This window comes from Urocampus carinirostris, chromosome 12 (assembly GCF_059441175.1).
Source record: "Urocampus carinirostris isolate Australia breed hairy pipefish chromosome 12, RoL_Ucar_1.0, whole genome shotgun sequence".
Taxonomy (NCBI): Eukaryota; Metazoa; Chordata; class Actinopteri; order Syngnathiformes; family Syngnathidae; genus Urocampus; species Urocampus carinirostris.
In genome coordinates, this window is record NC_142360.1 from 13,105,513 (window position 1) to 13,124,099 (window position 18,587).

Genomic DNA, 18,587 nt, shown 5'->3' on the forward strand with positions numbered 1-18,587 from the left:
ATGGACTATATATTTCCCAGTGCACTTTTTATGACCATGATAAAATATTCCATTATATTTTATTCTATTCAATTCACCGTTGTTATGAAGCACTATTTTCATTGCACCAGTATTCCAATATATCTAAAACGTAGGCCACGCACTACCTTGTAAATATTTTGCCTATTTGTGCTTACAATCATTTGATCTTATTTGTTTTATGTTATTTCTATCTTGTTTATCCTGGAGTGACATTTATAATCTCGTTGTAAACAATTTTCATAGCGTTCTTATCAATGAGAATATATTCAAATCAAACATTATCTCACATTTTTTTAAGTTTAAAAAAAAATCGATAAAAACTGGCCTGTTCTGAACAAAACAATCTCTTTTTGGGGAAACAACACGCACATAAACACGAGTGATTTGGTGTAATGAAAATGTGAAAAGTAAAACTATAGAGAAATGAAGATTTGTTTGTTGGAACAAAATCCTAATATTTAGGGAGAAATTGTAATAAATCTGCATTCATTTTTTTAATTGTTTTGGGCAAAATCAAATTTGATCAATGACAATAAATACATTTCTATTTCATTCTGTTCGATTAAATTCTATTTTATTAAATTATAATCTATTCTATTCTATTCTATTCTATTCTATGATACCCTAATGCTTTTGGGGTCTTAACACATTTTTCATCAACGAACTAATAAGTTTTAAAATGTTTGGACCAAGTGTTAATTTTTTGTCCCTTCTGTAGCCTTAAGGTCAAAATAACCCACCGCTGTGTTGTTAAAAACCCAAATATAATTCCCTAAATTATATTTTATTTATTTTGAAACATTACGACTATTCCTGGATCGGGCCCAACAGTAGAAAAAAACTAATATTTGTATTCACAGTTCCATGTGAGCTGTATAAAAAAGTACAAAGACGATCCCTAAATACGGACAACACGGCGGTAAATATAGATTATTTTATCCTAATAAATTGAATAAATGGATTTAGGAACGAAATCTAAAATGCATTTTACACGTTTGTATCACCAGCCAATAAAAAATGTGTGAGACGTTTTATCTCGGCCTCTTGTCCTATTACCACAAATAACCCTCGTCCGTTTTTTGATCCCAGTGTGCACGTTTAAAATATATACAACCCGTTGCATAATTTTGCTCATGATTGTTTTTTCCCGCCACATCAAAGTTGACAACATAATTTATTCTGTCCTCGGGGCCACTAAGCGGGGACCTGATGTCGCTACAAAGAGGACAGAAAAAGGAGGGTGGGTGGGGGTTTCGGGAGGGACCAGAGACACTTTAATAGGCTTTCTAGTTCAGCCTTTTCTGACACAAATTGTTTATCACCGGTGTGCACAGCTATTACAAACAATTGGGCGTCTTGGATCAATAAATAATGAAGAGGACTACTATCCTTTGACCCTCTCTAGGCCCAGCCGATCAAGACCCAGAGGAGTTTTTTTTTTTTTTTCAAATATTCATGTGGGTCACATTCCCCCGGGACCCACCAAAAAACCTGCAAAACACAACCGCCCTAATCTTAATCTACCTCGCTGCACACCAGACCAGATTTAAAACCGTTAGTAATTCAAAGCGAGCTGTTAGCTCATTTTGAGGATTATTTTTTCCAGGGGAGAAGGCTGGCTGCGCCTCAGACGAATTTAGGTGTATTAAAAGGACAAGAAGAGAAGTGAGAGTCACCCGAGAAACCGAAAACAGCAGGCAGGCCCGTTTGATTAAACATTGCATGAGGGAGAAAAATACCCACACAGAAAAAAAGGGGAATTAGTCTATGGATAAAAATAGTGAGGCCTTGGAAATTCAAAAAAAGACAGGAGAACTCATTCTTTTTAATGAAAACGGATAAATTGTTGTGTATACGTGAATCACTAAATGAAAAACAATGCATTTTAATCTCACGCCACCTATTACTATTATCATTATTGCTATTATTATTGTTATTATCATTATTAATTGATTTTATCGTTATTATACAAGTATAACCCAATTGGGTGTCTCTTCCTTCCAGTCCAAGAAAAAGGGTAAAAATCTTCAAAAGGTTGGAAAATGTTAAAAACAATATGTTAATGATAAATTATGATAAATATTTGCATATTCGCGGTGGCAGTTGTACAGTACATGAGCATTCATGGACGCTGTAGATTGGAATTCGGGGTGGTAATACGGGAAGAAGCGTATTTAATGTAAGTTTATCCGTTTTAATTAATACTAATTACGGTCGTAAAATCTGACTGCATGTCTTGAACATTTTAACAACGTCCCCAGATTAAACACAAAAAACAAACGCAGTTATTCACCAAGCGCTGAAATAAAACAAAAATAAAATCGCAATTTTCAGTTTAACGAAGCAGGAACACCACTGTCCAAACGAACTCATTTGCATATTAAGCAAAAAGAAACAATTAAAGTCAAAATCAAAACTCGCACCATTTCCAAGTATCCAAATTTCCAAAATTTATTCTTTTTCAAACTGCATATGGAAAAAATATACTCAGTCGAACTCGTTGCTGTTATAAGGATGGTATTAGTTTCAGTATTTACATGGAGGTGGTTGGCTTTCGATTTTTTTTTTCTTCTTCTTCAAAAGACATCTACAGGAATGAATTTGGAGATAAAAACATAAAAGAGCACATAAATTCAATATACAGAAATTGTACAAATCAAATAGAAAAATGAAGAGCACAAGCATCATACCTCAAACGGATGAAAAAAGGGGGAGGCGGGAATATAAATTAACTTGAAGATAAATGAGCTGTGTGGGGGCGTTTGCTTCTTTCTGAACGAAATAGATTAAAATTGAATAAAACACATTACCTGTTCGCTTGTTCTGTCTCTTTTCTTCCCAATTCATTTTACGATATATATTTATATAGATTGGATCTAAAAGGGGCGGGAAACGATGCAACCTCTCCGTTGAACAATTCCATCTGATTGTAAAAATGTTTTTCGATAAATACTGTACAAAAGGTGATTGCAATAAAAAAAAAAAGCATTTGATTGCGACTCCCACTTGGTCGTGTTGAAAACTTGCTCCAGCAGTGACAGGGGAGGGGGCGTCTGGGGGCGCCTTTTGCCTTGCGCGGCTCCTCTAGAGCAATGTTTGGCAACCCGTTCTTTACCGAAATTTCGAGACATTAAAAATAGAATAAATAATTTTGGGGGGTTGTCTTAAATGAAATAAAGCGAGTGAGGGAAGTGAGGGAAGTGAAGTGGTCCCTAACTTTTTTCTGTACCATTTTGTCTCTATATTCTCGCGACCCAGCCCAATAATAACACAAGTAATAATAAGATTAACGATAATAATAATACTAAAAATAATTATGATGATGATGATGATGATGATAATAAGCCTTGTTTCTCTGTGCATTCACTAGATCACTACGGATCTAGATAACATAGAAAAGGTGTAATATATTTTATCTCATCACCACACTAATGTTACTCACTGTAGCACTTTGTACAATATTGTCTTGGCTAAGATCTTTCTTGCTCCATTGCAAGATTGTACAACGTGGCGCCGTAAAAAAATACAGTGATGATGAGATCCTATGTAATACATTTTCTATTGTCATCTACAATCCAAATAACTTAGTGGTTATATTTTGACATTTTGACATTACCGTCCAAGACCAGGTTTGATTCCCGTTACATCAAATGCTGAGCAAATAAAGTCGACTGATGAATCGTTGCTCAATTACGATGATGTACTAACGTGAAACACGCACCAAAATTTGCAACCAAACTTTGATCTTTGGGGGGGATTGTATTTTCGAATACAGTTTAAGTAGAAAGTATGCTTTTTTGTGTGTGTATTTTCGAATACAGTTTAAGTAAAAAGTATGTTTTTTTGCCTTTCTGTGCGGCCCAGTACCAAATGCCCCGGTACCCGTCCACGGCCTGGTGGTTGCCGACCACTGTCCTAGCGCTTCCTTCAAACAAATCAAAGGGAGGAAAAAAAACTTGTGTCCGTTTCCTGTTCACTTCTATACAACTTTTTTTCATTTTAGTTTTTTTTTCTCGTCTGTACAAAAAATAGTCCACCGTGTAGTCCAGAGTTGGGTTGGGCTTACATGTGCGTTAAGGGCAACGTTCCGTTGATCGTCGTCCCCGGCACGGCGCTCTGGTAGTGGGCGGACATGTGTAGCCGGGTCTGGGCTGCAGTCTGCTCGCTGACCTCCGCTCCTGGCAGGTACATGCTGATCATGTCCCTCAGATCGCCTCCTCCTCCGCCGCCGCTGTTGCAACCAGTAGCTGCCCGGTGCGTCGACGAAGAGGTGACAATTGGCGGACTGGAGCTGCTCGATTCGGACTTGACCACTGAAGAGGGTCCCATGGAGCCCAAGGTCGTCATCCCCTGCTGCGAGTAGGACATGGAGTAGGTTGGGGAGCCGTTCATGTAGCCTTGAGACCCCCCCATGGTGTTATACTGCAGCGCACTCATATCGTAGCGGTGCATGGGTTGCATCTGGGCCGGACTGTGCGCGTTCAAACCCGGGTGTTGGTAGCCCAGTTGCTCCTGCATCATACCGTAACCGCCGTTGGTCCAACCGTTCATGTGCGCTGCGTAAGTGTCCATGCGCTGGTTGACACCACCGCCCACTCCCACGCCGACCCCCGCGCCGTGCATGCCGTTCCCCCCCGGGGCGTGCAGAAGCCCGCCTGGAAGTGTGTATTTGTCCTTCTTCATGAGGGTTTTGGTCTTCCGTCGGGGTCGGTACTTGTAGTCGGGGTGCTCCTTCATGTGCAGGGCGCGCAGCCGCTTGGCCTCGTCGATAAACGGCCTCTTCTCACTTTCGGAGAGAAGTTTCCACTCGGCGCCCAAACGCTTGCTGATCTCTGAGTTGTGCATTTTGGGGTTCTCCTGGGCCATCTTCCTCCTTTGACCCCGGGACCATACCATAAATGCGTTCATGGGTCTCTTTACGCGCTCTGGGCTGTTTTTTGGGTTGCCGGTGCCCGGGTTGCCCCCCGTGTTCCCCGTGTTAGTTTGGGGAGCGGGAGGCTTCAGTTCTGTCTCCATCATGTTGTACATCGCGGGAACTGCTCGGTTCCCGAACAGGGTGAAACGTAAAGGGAGGAGTCCAAATAGTACCAAACAACAGCAGCAGAAAAAAAAGTTACCTGTCGATTCTTTCAGCAACTTTCCCCCGTGCGCCTTTCTCTCTCCCGGGTGTGTCACACACAGAGAGCCCGCTCCCCCCAAAAAAGGTCCCGGCGATGTCGTGTCCACAAAAGTCTCTCGCTTCTCCGAAAACACATTCACAAAGTGGAGCCTTTTTTTTTGCTCCCCAGTCCTGCCGGAGCCGTGACAAGTCCAGAGAGTTTGGGAACAAGTTCATAGACGACCATTCGAGTGACGCGGCTGTCAGCGAATAAATGGCCTCGACCTGGCCAATCGCGGTCGACTTGCTCTGCCGGCCCACCAATGAGAGGTTGTGATTAGCATAAAGAGGCGCGGCCTGTGCGGTTCGGGAGAAAACACGCTCAGACGTGCGCGAACGCTCAGATGAGATCACTTGTTTACTAGTTGGAGATAAACCATACATAATACATATATTTTTCAATATATTAGGAGTATATGTGATTTAAATGAGGTCATATTATGTTCCCGAATTCCGGGAAAAGAAGGTGCTTATAAAAAAAAAAACAGGATGATTCAATTTGACGCTGAAGGTGCTTCATAAACTGCTGGGTCACAGCTTCTCTCACCCGAAAACAAGCTACTTTTCTTGGATCAAAGTTTTAAACTGTTTTATTTCTTATTTTGTTTTTAACAATCCAATTGAGGTGCAAACTTAACCTCAAGTTTTTCTCAAAGCGTAGAAAACAGAAGTTTCGTCCAAGTGAGCCGATAAACTTTTACACACGTTATTTTTCATTTTCAGTGAAACATTTGTGATTGTAATAAAGCCAAATTTAGATTCCCTTAGGTTCCACCCATGCTCTGTATTCTCACTTTGTGTGCTTGATCTAATTTTTAAAGCGACATGCATTAAAAAGTTTATCCAACTCTTAAAAGGCTTAGATTAAAAAAGCCAAGAAAGTGACAGATCTGGTATGCTTATAATATTTGGACACAACTATGTGTTGTTGCTGTTATTTTTTCAAAACAATATTTTTTTTCGACATATCTTTGTAAAATACATCAAAATATTTAATAGACAGTAACAGAAAACGTCACTAACAAAACTGACCAAAACAACGTATATACAATATACAGATAAATCCCAAATGTGTTTTTTTTGTGCTACAAACCAACCAAAATTGGGTTGAATTAAATCTGAATACAATGTTTTTCTTGTTTTTAATAGCGAATTGGTAAGAAAAACAAAATGTATACAGCAAACCCTTACGATAACGCGGTTCACTTTTCTCTGCCTCGCTACTTAACTGATTTACATTGTGTTCTGCATTCTGATTGGCTAAATAGTCTACCCGCTACTTTTTGTTTAAAATAGTATTCGACAGTACTGTAGTTATTTGTTGAAAAAAAGACCTGAACCAGTATAAAGAGTTTTTATCTCTTGGTTTCAATGTATGATAGCGTAGTTAATTGTGTCATGGTTTAAAACTGAAGGCTTGTACTCCACAGATTTTGCCGATCTTCTCGGAACACGAAAAACGGGGGTTCACTGTAAATGTAAATTCTTAGCACACTCCCCACAAACACCTCACATTTTCCCGGGGGAATATTTTAAACTGGTGGTAGTTCAAGAAATCAAACAAACTCAAAACAAAAACAAGGAAATGAAAAGAGAAAAAAGAAACATAAATAATATAAAGATAATGTATAGTAAATATAAATAACCAACACTAATTATTCTAATGATAATAATAATAATGATAATAATAATACAAACACAAACACATTAAATAAATGATACAAATTTAAATATCAAGAAAGTTGCGACAATTCCAAAACCGCAAATAAAAAGAAATAGTTGTGATAATAAATACTCAAACCCTAAAGGGGAATAATAAGTAACAATAAGGTGAGTGAAGAGAGGCGGTTCTGTTTGTTTTTAGAGTCTCAAAGAGAGTACGCGGTAATCCAAGATGTTTCCCTACGACGGCTCGCCTTGTGGCGGGTTGCAGTTGAATGCCGACGCATGCACAGAAGGCAGACGGGCTCATCTTGGTGCAAATAAGCGCCTTTTTGTTAGTCACGTTGTCCCTACATCTGCTGGACAAAGACGAGAATCCACTCCACTTCCACTAGTGATGGAGATTTCGCCCCTTTTTAAAGAACGGACTCTTTCAGCTCGGCTCACTAAAAAGAGGGGACTCTTTTGGCTTTCATACGGCTTTTCGTATTGATTTTCTTATTAATGATATCTTACCAAAAATAATGAAATAATATACACCATTTTAATTCGTTATGAAGGTGTATTATGCTACTATTTCACAATTGGCTTTATTGTTTCAATATACAGTTAACTCGTATCTAATTTAAACATTCAAATTGCGTATACTTGGCAAACAACACAGAGCAGAGGCCACCCATACTGACCAGTCACGAGCCCCTTTAAGAGAGAGAGAGAGAAGAGGAGAGAGAGAGAGAGAGAGGAAGAGAGAGACTGAGAAAGAGAGAGAGAGAGAGTAGGAGGGTGGACAAGAACAAAAAGTGAAAGGGCAAAAGAAAGAAAAAAAAAGAGAGGGATGGAGAATGGAGAGAAGAAAAAAAGAGAGGGAGAGAGAGAGATAGAGAGAAGGAAAGAGATATATTCGGAGCTACATGTAGTGAGAGAAAGAGAGGAAAAGGAGATAGATTAACAGGTAAAAAATGACAGAAAAAAAGAGATTGTGAAAACGAGAGAAAGAGAGATAGAGAAAAAGATTGAGATGAAAAAGAGAGAAGAAAGAGAAAAATAGTTAAATAAGGGAACGTGAGAGAGAGAGAGAGAGAGAGAGAGAAAGAGAGGGAGAGAGAGGAGGAAGAGACAGAGAGAGAGAAATAAAGAAAAAGAGAGAGTGAAAAGGACAGAAAGAGGGAAAAAAGAGAGGAAGAGACACAGGGAGAGCGAGAGACACAGGAAGTAGGGAGTAAAAACAAAAAAGGGGAAGAGAAATAGAGTGGGAGGAAGAGAGGAAAAAGGGCTGGACTCAGTAGAAAGAGAGAAAGGGAAAATGATAGAAAGAGAAAAATAAACATAGATAAATACAGAGAGAGAGAGAGAGAGAGAGAGAGAGAGAGAGAGAGAGAGAGAGAGAGAGAGAGAGAGAGAGAGAGAGAGAGAGAGAGAGAGAGAGAGAGAGAGAAGATAACAAGGCAGAGAAAGAAAAAGAAAGAGCGAGACGAAGATTGTAAAGGAGAGGGAGAAATGGTGAAAGAGAGAGAAAGAGAGAGAGATTGGAAGGGGATCTGGCTCCCGCCGTTCAGGTCCTAGCGCCGAAATGCTGATTCGTTCGCGAACTACACAGTACTAACCTCCACTGCCACTGTTGCTGTTATTGTTGGCGGAGGGGTTCATATTAAAAGCCTCACTCACTGACCCGAGCCCCAACCCCCAGAGCCCCCCCCCCCCCTTCCTCTTACTCGTACAAAACCTACCGGGGTTTACAAGTGGATTAGGAATAAAGGTGAGGAATATTTGAGAGATTTAAGGCAGTCGTCCAATTAGCGAATGATGTGCGAGGCACACCTGCTTGCTTCTCTTCTGTTCCCGATCCAAACTCAACTCGAGGCCCAATTAACACGACATGAGGTCGCGCGGCCTCCTCGCACACTTCTATTCAAATTATTCTTTCATACGCCTTTTTTTTTAATACACACCCAAAAAGTTGGTGCGCACCCTTCCCGCGCCTGCCACTTGTTTTGCGTTCCTATCTTGAACCTGCCGTCGTGCGCGCGCGTGCATGCGTGGTGTATTGCTGCGCGACACTAGCGCCGTCAAACGGCGAGAAGGACAATTGCAAGGCAAGAGTTTCACAGGGGGGAGACATGAAATTACTTTCTGTTTTATAATAGGGGTGGGCAACTATGTTTTCGAGTCATTGGATTTTTTTTCATTTAGTTGAAATATACATGCAGACATCTACTCGTTATATTTATTTTTAAATAGATTACTTTCATCAAATTGATTTTGAAACACTCACACTTACAGCAAAAATAATACATAATGTCCCTGCTGCCAGGCTGTATTTGCCTAATACACACCACAGATAATGGTGCCCACCACCACCAGTAGTCGTGTAGCGTTTTTTGTTTTGTTTTAGGATTTTTGTAGTATTTATGCAGTAGTACTTTTGTAGTATTTGCATAGTAGTAATTTTGTAGTGTTTATGTATTAGTTTCATAGTATGTCCATAGTGGATTTTTTTTGTAGTATATCTGTAGTAGGGCAGCACGGCGGCGCAGTGGTTAGCGCATGTGCGGCACAGTTCATGTCTTGGGAACCTCCTGCGTGGGTTCAAAACCAGCTCCAGACTTCCTGTGCGGAGTTTGTATGTTCTCCCCGTGCTTGCGTGGGTTTCCTCCGGGCACTCCGGTTTCCTACCACATTCCAAAAACATGCATTTCAGGTGAATTGGCCGGTCTAAAATTGTCCCTGGGTGTGAATGAGCGAGTGAGTTGTCTGTCCCCGTGTGCCCTGCGATTGGCTGGCAACCAGTTCAGGGTGTCCCCTGCCCACTGCCCGATGATTGCTGGGATGGGCTCCAGCACCCCCGTGACCCTAGTGAGGATAAGCGGTGTAGCTAATGAAATGAGATGAGATATCTGTAGTATTTTTGTAGTATTTACATAGTAGTAATTTTGTAGTTTTTTTGTAGTAGTTTCATAGTACATCTGTAGTATTTTTGTAGTATTACTGTAGTAGCCTTTTTGTAATATTGGTGTTGTAGTATGCTTGAAGTATTTATGTCGAAATATATCTGTGGTAGTATAGTTGCATAATTTCTGTGACAATATTTCTGTAATAGTATGTTTGTAGTATTTCTGTCATAATATTTCTGTAGCAGTATTTTTGTCGTATTTTTGTCGTAAGATTCTGGTAGTGTATTTTAATAGTATGTCTTTCCTAATTTTTCTGTAGTGATCGTTTTGTTTTACTATAGTGGTATTTTGGGGTATTTCTGTTGTAATTGTATTGTAACATTTCAAAGTATTGCTATCGTAATATGATTTTTGAAGTATTTTTGTAATATTTCCGTAGTAATGCTTCTGTAGTAGTTATTTTGTATCATAGTATTAACGTAGTGGCATTTTCATTGTATTTATTTCATAATATTTCTGTAGTAGTAATTTTGTATGATAGTATTATTATAGTGGTGTTTTTGTAGTATTTCTGTAGTATTTTCGTATTACTCCCATAGTAGTCTTGTCATATTATTGTAGTTGTATTTATGCCATACTCTTGTAGTAGCATAGTTTTATTGCCAAAATGTTCCTTTTCAGAATTAAAGCAAAATAAAATATGAAGTCCTAGTTTTTAAGCACTGAATTTGATATTTGGTTTTGTTGTAATGTCGCAGTAGTTTGTAGTATTTCTTCATAGTATTTTTTTGTAGAAACACAGAGTAACAAAGAGGGGACATAGTTGCCACCCAAAAAAAACATTTATTTTTTGTTTGGACTGTACTATTAAAATATACATGACTGTTTTGGTTAGCGTGCCGAATCGATTAGCCTGACAGGCTGCATGTGGCCCACGGACTGTAGTTTGCCTACCCCTGGTCTCCAATGTAGTAAAAACAACAAAAATATTAATTTACCTTAGATAAAAAATGTTGCATGACTTGTGGTTGAACACACCCCATACCAAATTACAAAAAGCCTCAAAACAAGTCCAATGATCACTCACATGAACTAATGAAATCAAAGGAGATTGTCACTGGATTAAATCATAATTGAAATCCAATAGATCAAGGCTTGTTATTTGTATTGTAGCCGTTTGATATTATTTGGAAGAGCACCCCACACACACACACACACACACCCTTACCACCTCATTCCATCCACCTCTGCTCTCATTATGGAGGCCTCGCAACCTTACATAAGATTCATCTGGCGCTTAATAGGCTGTGAGAGGCGACACATGCAGTTCGCCCCATTATAATGCAAGCTCCAAAATGGGCTGCTATCTGCATCTGAGTGCGTTCCCCGCTACCTCTAATCTGTTTAGGATAATAAAGGAACAGCGGGGACCTGCGGCTGCCTGAGAGCGGGGCCCCGGCCAGACGCGAATGGTCCTGCATCCACAATTATTGTGAATTAAAATTAGAAAAAAAGGAGAAATTCGCAGTGCAGTTGGAAAAGCCTACACGGTTGCAATAAATGTGAGTGATAGCAAATATTTGTGCTTTGGTAAATTGGAGGGATGTAGGATCAGCACCAATGGGATGTAAAACAAAAACGACTCATGTTTATTCCATTGAAAACTGCAGGGTTATTTATAATTATCAGGAAAAAAAGTATAGGAGTATTTTTAAAGTTAAATTGTATTGTATTGAAGTGTCTTTAAATCAACGTGGTGAAACATTGTATACAAGGAGATTAAACATGGCATTCCATTGTAAACATATCATAAATACTTAAAAGAGAAAAATAAGATACAAGACTGTCAGGGAAAGTAGACACAAATATTTACAACGTAGAGCTTAGAGAATGGCCTAAGTTCTAATAATGGGGTGAAAAAGTAATGGGGTGAAAAGTAGCTCATGCGGTTCTATAAAGTTATTTGCTACATAACCTAACGCTATATATTTATTAGCATTAGATAACCACTTTAAATTCAGCAGAGATTGAACGCAATTGTAATGTTCGTGTATTCATAAATGCTTTTGCCGCTAGGGGCCGTCACATGGAGCAGAGCCACCCATAGAAAATCAAACAGCTCCAGTAAACTAAAAATACAAACAAATTATGTAGTATGATCAACGCCAACATGAACTCGAGACGCACAAAAATAAACAAGCAACTCCAGTAAACTGAAAACAAAATCTATGTAGTGTTATCAAGAGCAACAAAAATAATCAAAAAATGTCCACTGTACTAAAAAAACAAAACCAAATTTTTTCAAGAGCAATTAAATTGCAATATCATAAACAAATCGTTTTTTCACTCTCTAATTTGTTTTTTTACATTGCAATACAAACGTATACTAAAAACAAAATTTACATTCAATCAAAACTAGAACTTATTTTCTGAATAAATACTATTTACAATGGCTATTGGATTTTAACAAAAAAAAACATGTTTAAAAGCACACAACCTTTGAAAAATGTGATAAAAACATTAAGAACAATTATCCCATCATAGCTGTAACAGTAATTAAAAATGGAGCGTAAATTCAGATTAAATATTATTTGTAATTGCTATTAGATGAAATGAGTTGATAATTTATTTAAATCACCCAAAATACTTTAAATAAAAAGCGTATTTTTAAGATTACAAAAATATCATTATGAAAAAATACACAGATAAATAACCAGTGTAATTTAACCATCTGCAGAAAATGAGTATCTTTCACTGAGATTGCGTTAAAACTCTTAAATTTTTAGATGAACCCCATCACCGAGTACCTTAAAATAAACAATTCAATTAAAGACTTTTGACCCAGTAAACATATGCTCTTTATCTACAGACTGTTAAAATAATGCCGGTAATTTTACAGTCTAATAACGACGAAATGGTAATAAAATCACGTCAACTTTCCCGCTGGCTTTGAGCATCATTCCACAACAGTGCAGCAAGACACGCACACCCACACAAGCACGCGCTAGTATCTCACATGCACGCGCAAGCACGAAATTCACCCCATCAAACTACGGAAAGCGTGCGCGCATGCAGGATTCTCCTCCAACTTACTGTCTCTGCAGAGCGTCGTCTTCCCTTTTCAGTGATTGGCAGGAATAGAGGAAAAAGAACTGAAAAAATTGTCTTCCCCTTGTAGCGCAATCAAATTTTCTCCGGCTGCTCAGGACGCATCATTCGCTCGCCGCAGCCTCCGCGTTCCGAACCCGAGCCCCCGCTACGCGTTTTGCGGCTTCTCCGGATCTCCTCCGCGGAGCTCCCTCCGCGTGCTGCAGGCTCGCCACGCACCGAGTAAAAGCCGCGGCCAGACGGCGTGGCGCAGTGTGAAAAGGGGGCCGATTGCAAAAGGAGAAGAATGCGAGCAAGAACAACAAAAGTCAGTCGCGGCGAAGTCTGCGCCTCTCCTCTTTCTATCTTCCACCCCCTAGCTTAGCCCACATAATGAGCAGGAAAAAGCTTTATATTTTGTTCACTGGGTATTCACAGATAATTTGAAGCCATTGTTTCTGCCACAGATGGTTCTTTTTAATACAATAACGCCGCTCTTTGTGCAGAGCGAGCCCACAATAAAAATCTAAAGCGTCCTCCTGAATAACCATTTTGTTCTCCTTGTATAGGCCGAACAAAAGCGCCAGTGAGGTAATGGCCTGCCTTATTGAAAGCTTCAGAATGGGGATTTGATAAAGATTCTTTTTGCTTCTTCCTTTTTTACACGCTAGCCTCCCTTTTGCAAGAGACGATGTCAAAGAGAAAAGTGAGACGACGGGAAGAAGAGAAAAGAAAAACATAGGAGAAGAATGTGTCTCACTCAATTCCACTAACATCATTATTATTATTATTATTATTGCTATTGTTATTATTATAATTATTGTTAATACATTTCAGGAGTCAAAGGTGAGAGGTTGTAGGCTGTGAAAGCATATCATCAACATTTCCACTCAAATCTTGTTTACCTTATTCACTAAAGGTCCGCCTTGCATTTTAACACAATTTTCCCTTAAAGGCCCCCAAAACCTCCATTTATAAATCTATATCCGTCAACCTCATGCCCTTATTAATGATTGCAACACAAACGATATGGCAGAGATACTGCAAGTATCTACTGGAGTAATTCTATACAAATACTACTGAAATATTACAAAAATCATACAAGTGAAATACTACAAAGATCTTACTATGGAAATAGTACAAAAAAATACTACTGCGAAAATACTGCAAAAATACTAATACGGAAATGATACAAAAATCGTAAAAAAATAAATAAAATAAAACTACAGATATACTACAATAATACAAAAATACTACAGACATACTGCAAAAAACCCCGCTACAAAAAAACTACAGCTGGAATACCACAAGAATCCTGCAAAAATACTACTGTACTAATACTGCAAGAGTCCTGCAAAATACTACTGCAGAAATACAACGAAAATACTACCGAAATACTACAAAAATCCTATAACAGAAATACTGAAAAATACTACTATGTAAATACTGCAAGAATGCTTCTGCAGGAATACTACAGAAGTACTACTGCAGAAATATTACAAGAATCCTAAAAATATACTACTGCAACAATACCACGATCATACAACAAAAGTACAGTGTTTTCCGCACTATAGGGCGCACCTGGTTATAGGGCGCACCCCCAAAAAATAGTTTTTGGTCCTATATCTTCCATAGATAAGGCGCACCGGATTATAAGGCGCTACAATGGGAACGTCGACAAAACAGTCAGATGATTCAGTCAAACTGATTACCCCCTTAACATTCCCAAAGCTTGCAAAGAAGCAAATACGTGTCGTAGACACGTGCGGATGCGGTGTCCGTACGATGTCACTCAAATGCATCGTTTCAAATATCATTCGGAAGGTTAAAGTCTTGAGATTCAAGAAATGCCAACCATTCCTTAGTTTCTATTTTTTTTTTCGCTCGCAACTTTACTGTGCATATGACAATAAACACTTGGAATTGAGTTTATTTACTCAACTCATCACAGCAACATCAAGATCGTTCTAAAACAAGATACCGGGAAAATATAAAGCCGCATAGCTCACCTAAGTTCTCTAATGTTCGCCATCACGTTCAATAATGATACGTAACCACGGTCTTCTTACAACCGTGAGTGTAGTAAATCCAGGAGAGTAAAATATTTACAAATACAGACTAATGAAACATGTTTCTTAATGGCGTAGTTTAGCAAGCTTGCTATTCAGTCATCTTTTTCGGCCAATTGCAGGGTTTGTTTTGGCCCTCTAGCCAATCCGAGGCTCCGAATAACTTCAACAAATAGCGATCGATTTAACGGATGATTGACAAATCTTATTCGGCCAATTGCAGGGTTTGTTTTGGCCCTCTAGCTAATCCGAGGCTCCGAATAAGTTCAGCCAATAGCGATCGATTTAACGGATGATTGACGCATCTTTTTCGGCCAATTGAAGGGTTTGTTTCGGCCCTCTAGCCAATCCGAGGCTACGAATAACTTCAGCCAATAGCGATCGATTTAACTGATGATTGACACATCTTTTTCGGCCAATTGCAGGGTTTGTTTCGGCCCTCTAGCCTATCCGAGGCTCCGAATAACTTTAGCCAATAGCGATCGATTCAAATGATGATTGACACATTGGTTAGCCAATAAAACGCCGGTATATAAATCCCAGCAACACTGCGGACTACTCCACGTTCGGGGGAAAATCGAGTCGGCGGCTGTTGCGTAAATTGCAAGACCTTGCGATTTAATATTGAGCCATATATAAGGCGCACTGTATTATAAGGCGCATGGTCAGCTTTTGAAAAAAATTAAGACTTTTAGGTGTGCCTTATAGTGCGGAAAATACTGTACTTTAAATTGTTATCTTCAAAAGGAGACAAAAATTATGCTGATAGTCCAATTGGTTTCGAATACAGCTTCAGTTTTACTTTGGGTGCACCTATTTAGGCGTTCAGGTTGAAATACCAGGTGACTAGCAACTGGTTCTAGATTGCCACAAAAACATAACTGCAAAAAATATATCAACCATACTACAAAAATGCTATTGCAGAAATACTACAAGGACACGAAAAAATACTGCAAAAACCCTACTACGTAAATAGTACAGAGATACTATAAATACTGTAACACAGAATTACGACTGAAGTCCAACTACAATAATACTGAAATTACTTCATAAATTAAAACAAATTATATCAATAAAACAAAACAAAAAATACTACGAATAGCATACTACAGAAATACAAGAATACTACAGAACTACTTAAAAAATCTTATTACAGACATACTGTAAAATACCGCCGCAAAAATACTACAACAATACTAAAGAAATATGAAAAAAAATCCTGCTCTGGAAATAGTACAAAAAAAAACCTACAAAAATACAACTACAGTAATACAACAAAATACTACAGAAATACTACAAAGTCTTGCTACATAACTATGACAGTCTTATTACATAAATACTACAACAGAAATACTACAACAAAAATACAAAAATACTTTTGCAGAAATATTACATGAACCCTAAAATAATATTACTGCAGAAATACTTAAATAATACTAAAAAAATTCTACAAAAAGTATGTGACCAAAATACTACAAGAGTCTTGCAATAATACTACTGCAGAAATATGACTACATTCCTGCCATGGAAATAGTACATAAAATACGACAAAAATACAACTACAAAAATAGAACAAAAATATAACTACAGTATATCAACCAAATACTACAGAAATACTAAGTCTTGCTACATAAATACAAAAAAAAGTCTTACTACATAAATACTACAACAGAAATACTACAAGAAGAATACCTTTGCAGAAATACTACAAGAGTCCTACAATAATACTCCTGCAGAACTATGAGTACATTCCTGCTATGGAAATAGTTCCAAATTTGTCATGATTACCGACTGAGAGCACCTGCGGGTGCTTAATTGGCGCCAACAGCCTGGACAGCTGATTGGCTGATGCACTCTTTTTAAACCCCCGGCTTCCAAGAGGAAGCCGTCAGATTGTTATGCGAACTGTTGCCACCAGCTCAGTAAGCCTATTCGTCCGACTCTGTTCCTGCCCTGTTTTTCTCTGCCTGGTCTTCGTTGCCAACCTGTTTCCGGACCTGACTTCGTCCCGTTCAGCCTGCCTCTTACCTGACCTGTTTTGCCCCGTTACCTGCCTGCCTCCTATGACCGACCTTGTTTCCGAACTTGACACCGCCTTTGCTCTCCAGTCCCGGCCAACGACTTTTAATTCCCACCTGTCTCCAATCCTCCTCGCTCGACACGGAAGTGCCACTTCCGCTTTCCCGCCACCTGTAACCCGTGTTCGTCGATCCTTTTCAATAAAAACTGAGAAAACGAACGCTACAGGGTCATGTCTCCGTTCCTGGTTTGTGACAAAAATACGACAAAAATACAACTACAATAATACAACAAAATACTACAGAAATACTACAAGAATACTACGGAAATACTTCAAGAATACTAATAGCAAAATACTACAAAAATCCTACAAAATTCCTCCTGCAAAAATACTAAAGCAGAAATACTACAAAAATATGTTTACGTCTTTATTATTAATAATTGCAATTGCCCCTATTATGCAAAAATAAACCTTACAAACGTGATCATTTGTATAACCCTTAATCACAAGAAGTCTCAAAGGGCTGCACAGACCATTACAGACTACAGACTATTATAACACCATCCCCTGATCTAAAACCTACATAAGGGTAAGGAAATATCCAAAATCTCAGCTTGAGGTAAATGATGAAACCTTGATAAGAGACCGCACATGAATGCAGCAAGACAGCAAAACAGACTATGTGAATTAAAAATGAATTGGAACCAAAATCGGCCAGACGAAAACGGTTTTAACAAAACTGAGTTTTTGTTTTCCGTACAAAAATTGTTATATTGCGTACACAACTTGAAATGATCCAATAATTAAAAATATACTGTCATACCTCTAAATACGAGCTTAATTTGTTCCAGGATTGCGCTCGTAGCTCGAATTGCTTGTGTAATGTGCAGATTTTCCCGATATGAAATAATTAAAAACTAATTAGCCTGTTTCCGACCTCCCAAAAGGATCCAAGTGAACTCCAAATACTAATAAAACATATTACTGATTACTACAAACACATTCAAATAGTAGTTAAACGTAGAAAATACAGCAAATGGATAAATAAGATGATGTTAACAAAATAAAATACAAGTTCATCACGAGGGCGTAATGAAGGTGTGTGCATGGGGTGGAGGTGCGTTAGTGGGAGGGGGTGGGTGGTAAAGGAGTAACGGCGCACGACTCTATAATGCATAACCTGTTACTGTACACTTAAAATTAAGGTTTCTGTAACTTTAAACAAACGTGAAAGCACAAAAACTGTTGACAGCACTTTTTAAAACTATTTCTTGCTATCTTGCTTGCTTGCTTTTGCCCTTTTAGCTAAACTCACTTTTAGTCAGCACCTCTCTAATGTCCTTGATATACGCCAGCTTCTCTGGTTCTCCCTGGTCTCGGCTGTTTTTTTGTAAAACAATGATAAAGCCGCCCTCGGACATTGTTGCAGCAAAGCATTGAGTAAATTCTTGGGCGGCTTTGTTATCGGCACTTTGCTCCCCAATTGTGATTCTTAGCTTGGTCACTCACACCGAACTCTCGGTTTTATATTAGTTTTTGCTGTGTGTCAATTGTCATGATTTTCCTTTTTTATGGAATTTATGGATAAAATCAAATAGGTCACAACAAGGAGATGCTATAAAACATGATTAATGAGATGCAATCCCAACAAACTTGCTGCAGAATAAAGCAGCTATACT

General features: G+C 38.6%; 1 protein-coding gene and 1 long non-coding RNA gene across 9 annotated transcripts in view; both read right to left on the reverse strand.

The window, feature by feature from the left end:
- The window catches only part of LOC148354989 (uncharacterized), a 218,357-nt gene that overhangs the window by 59,460 nt on the left and 140,310 nt on the right, over positions 1-18,587 (reverse strand). The window contains exon 1 of one of the 8 annotated variants that reach the window (XR_015852221.1): positions 12,826-13,252. The exons of the other annotated variants lie outside the window; for them this stretch is intronic. This is a non-coding gene — a long non-coding RNA (uncharacterized LOC148354989). Of the gene's footprint in view, positions 1-12,825; positions 13,253-18,587 lie in introns of those variants that run through there. 8 annotated transcript variants of the gene reach the window in all.
- Positions 2,447-5,371, reverse strand: sox2 (SRY-box transcription factor 2). The gene has a single exon (XM_088349139.1). The coding sequence runs from the start codon at positions 5,047-5,049 to the stop codon at positions 4,084-4,086; it is 966 nt and encodes a 321-aa protein (XP_088205265.1). The 5' UTR covers positions 5,050-5,371; the 3' UTR covers positions 2,447-4,083.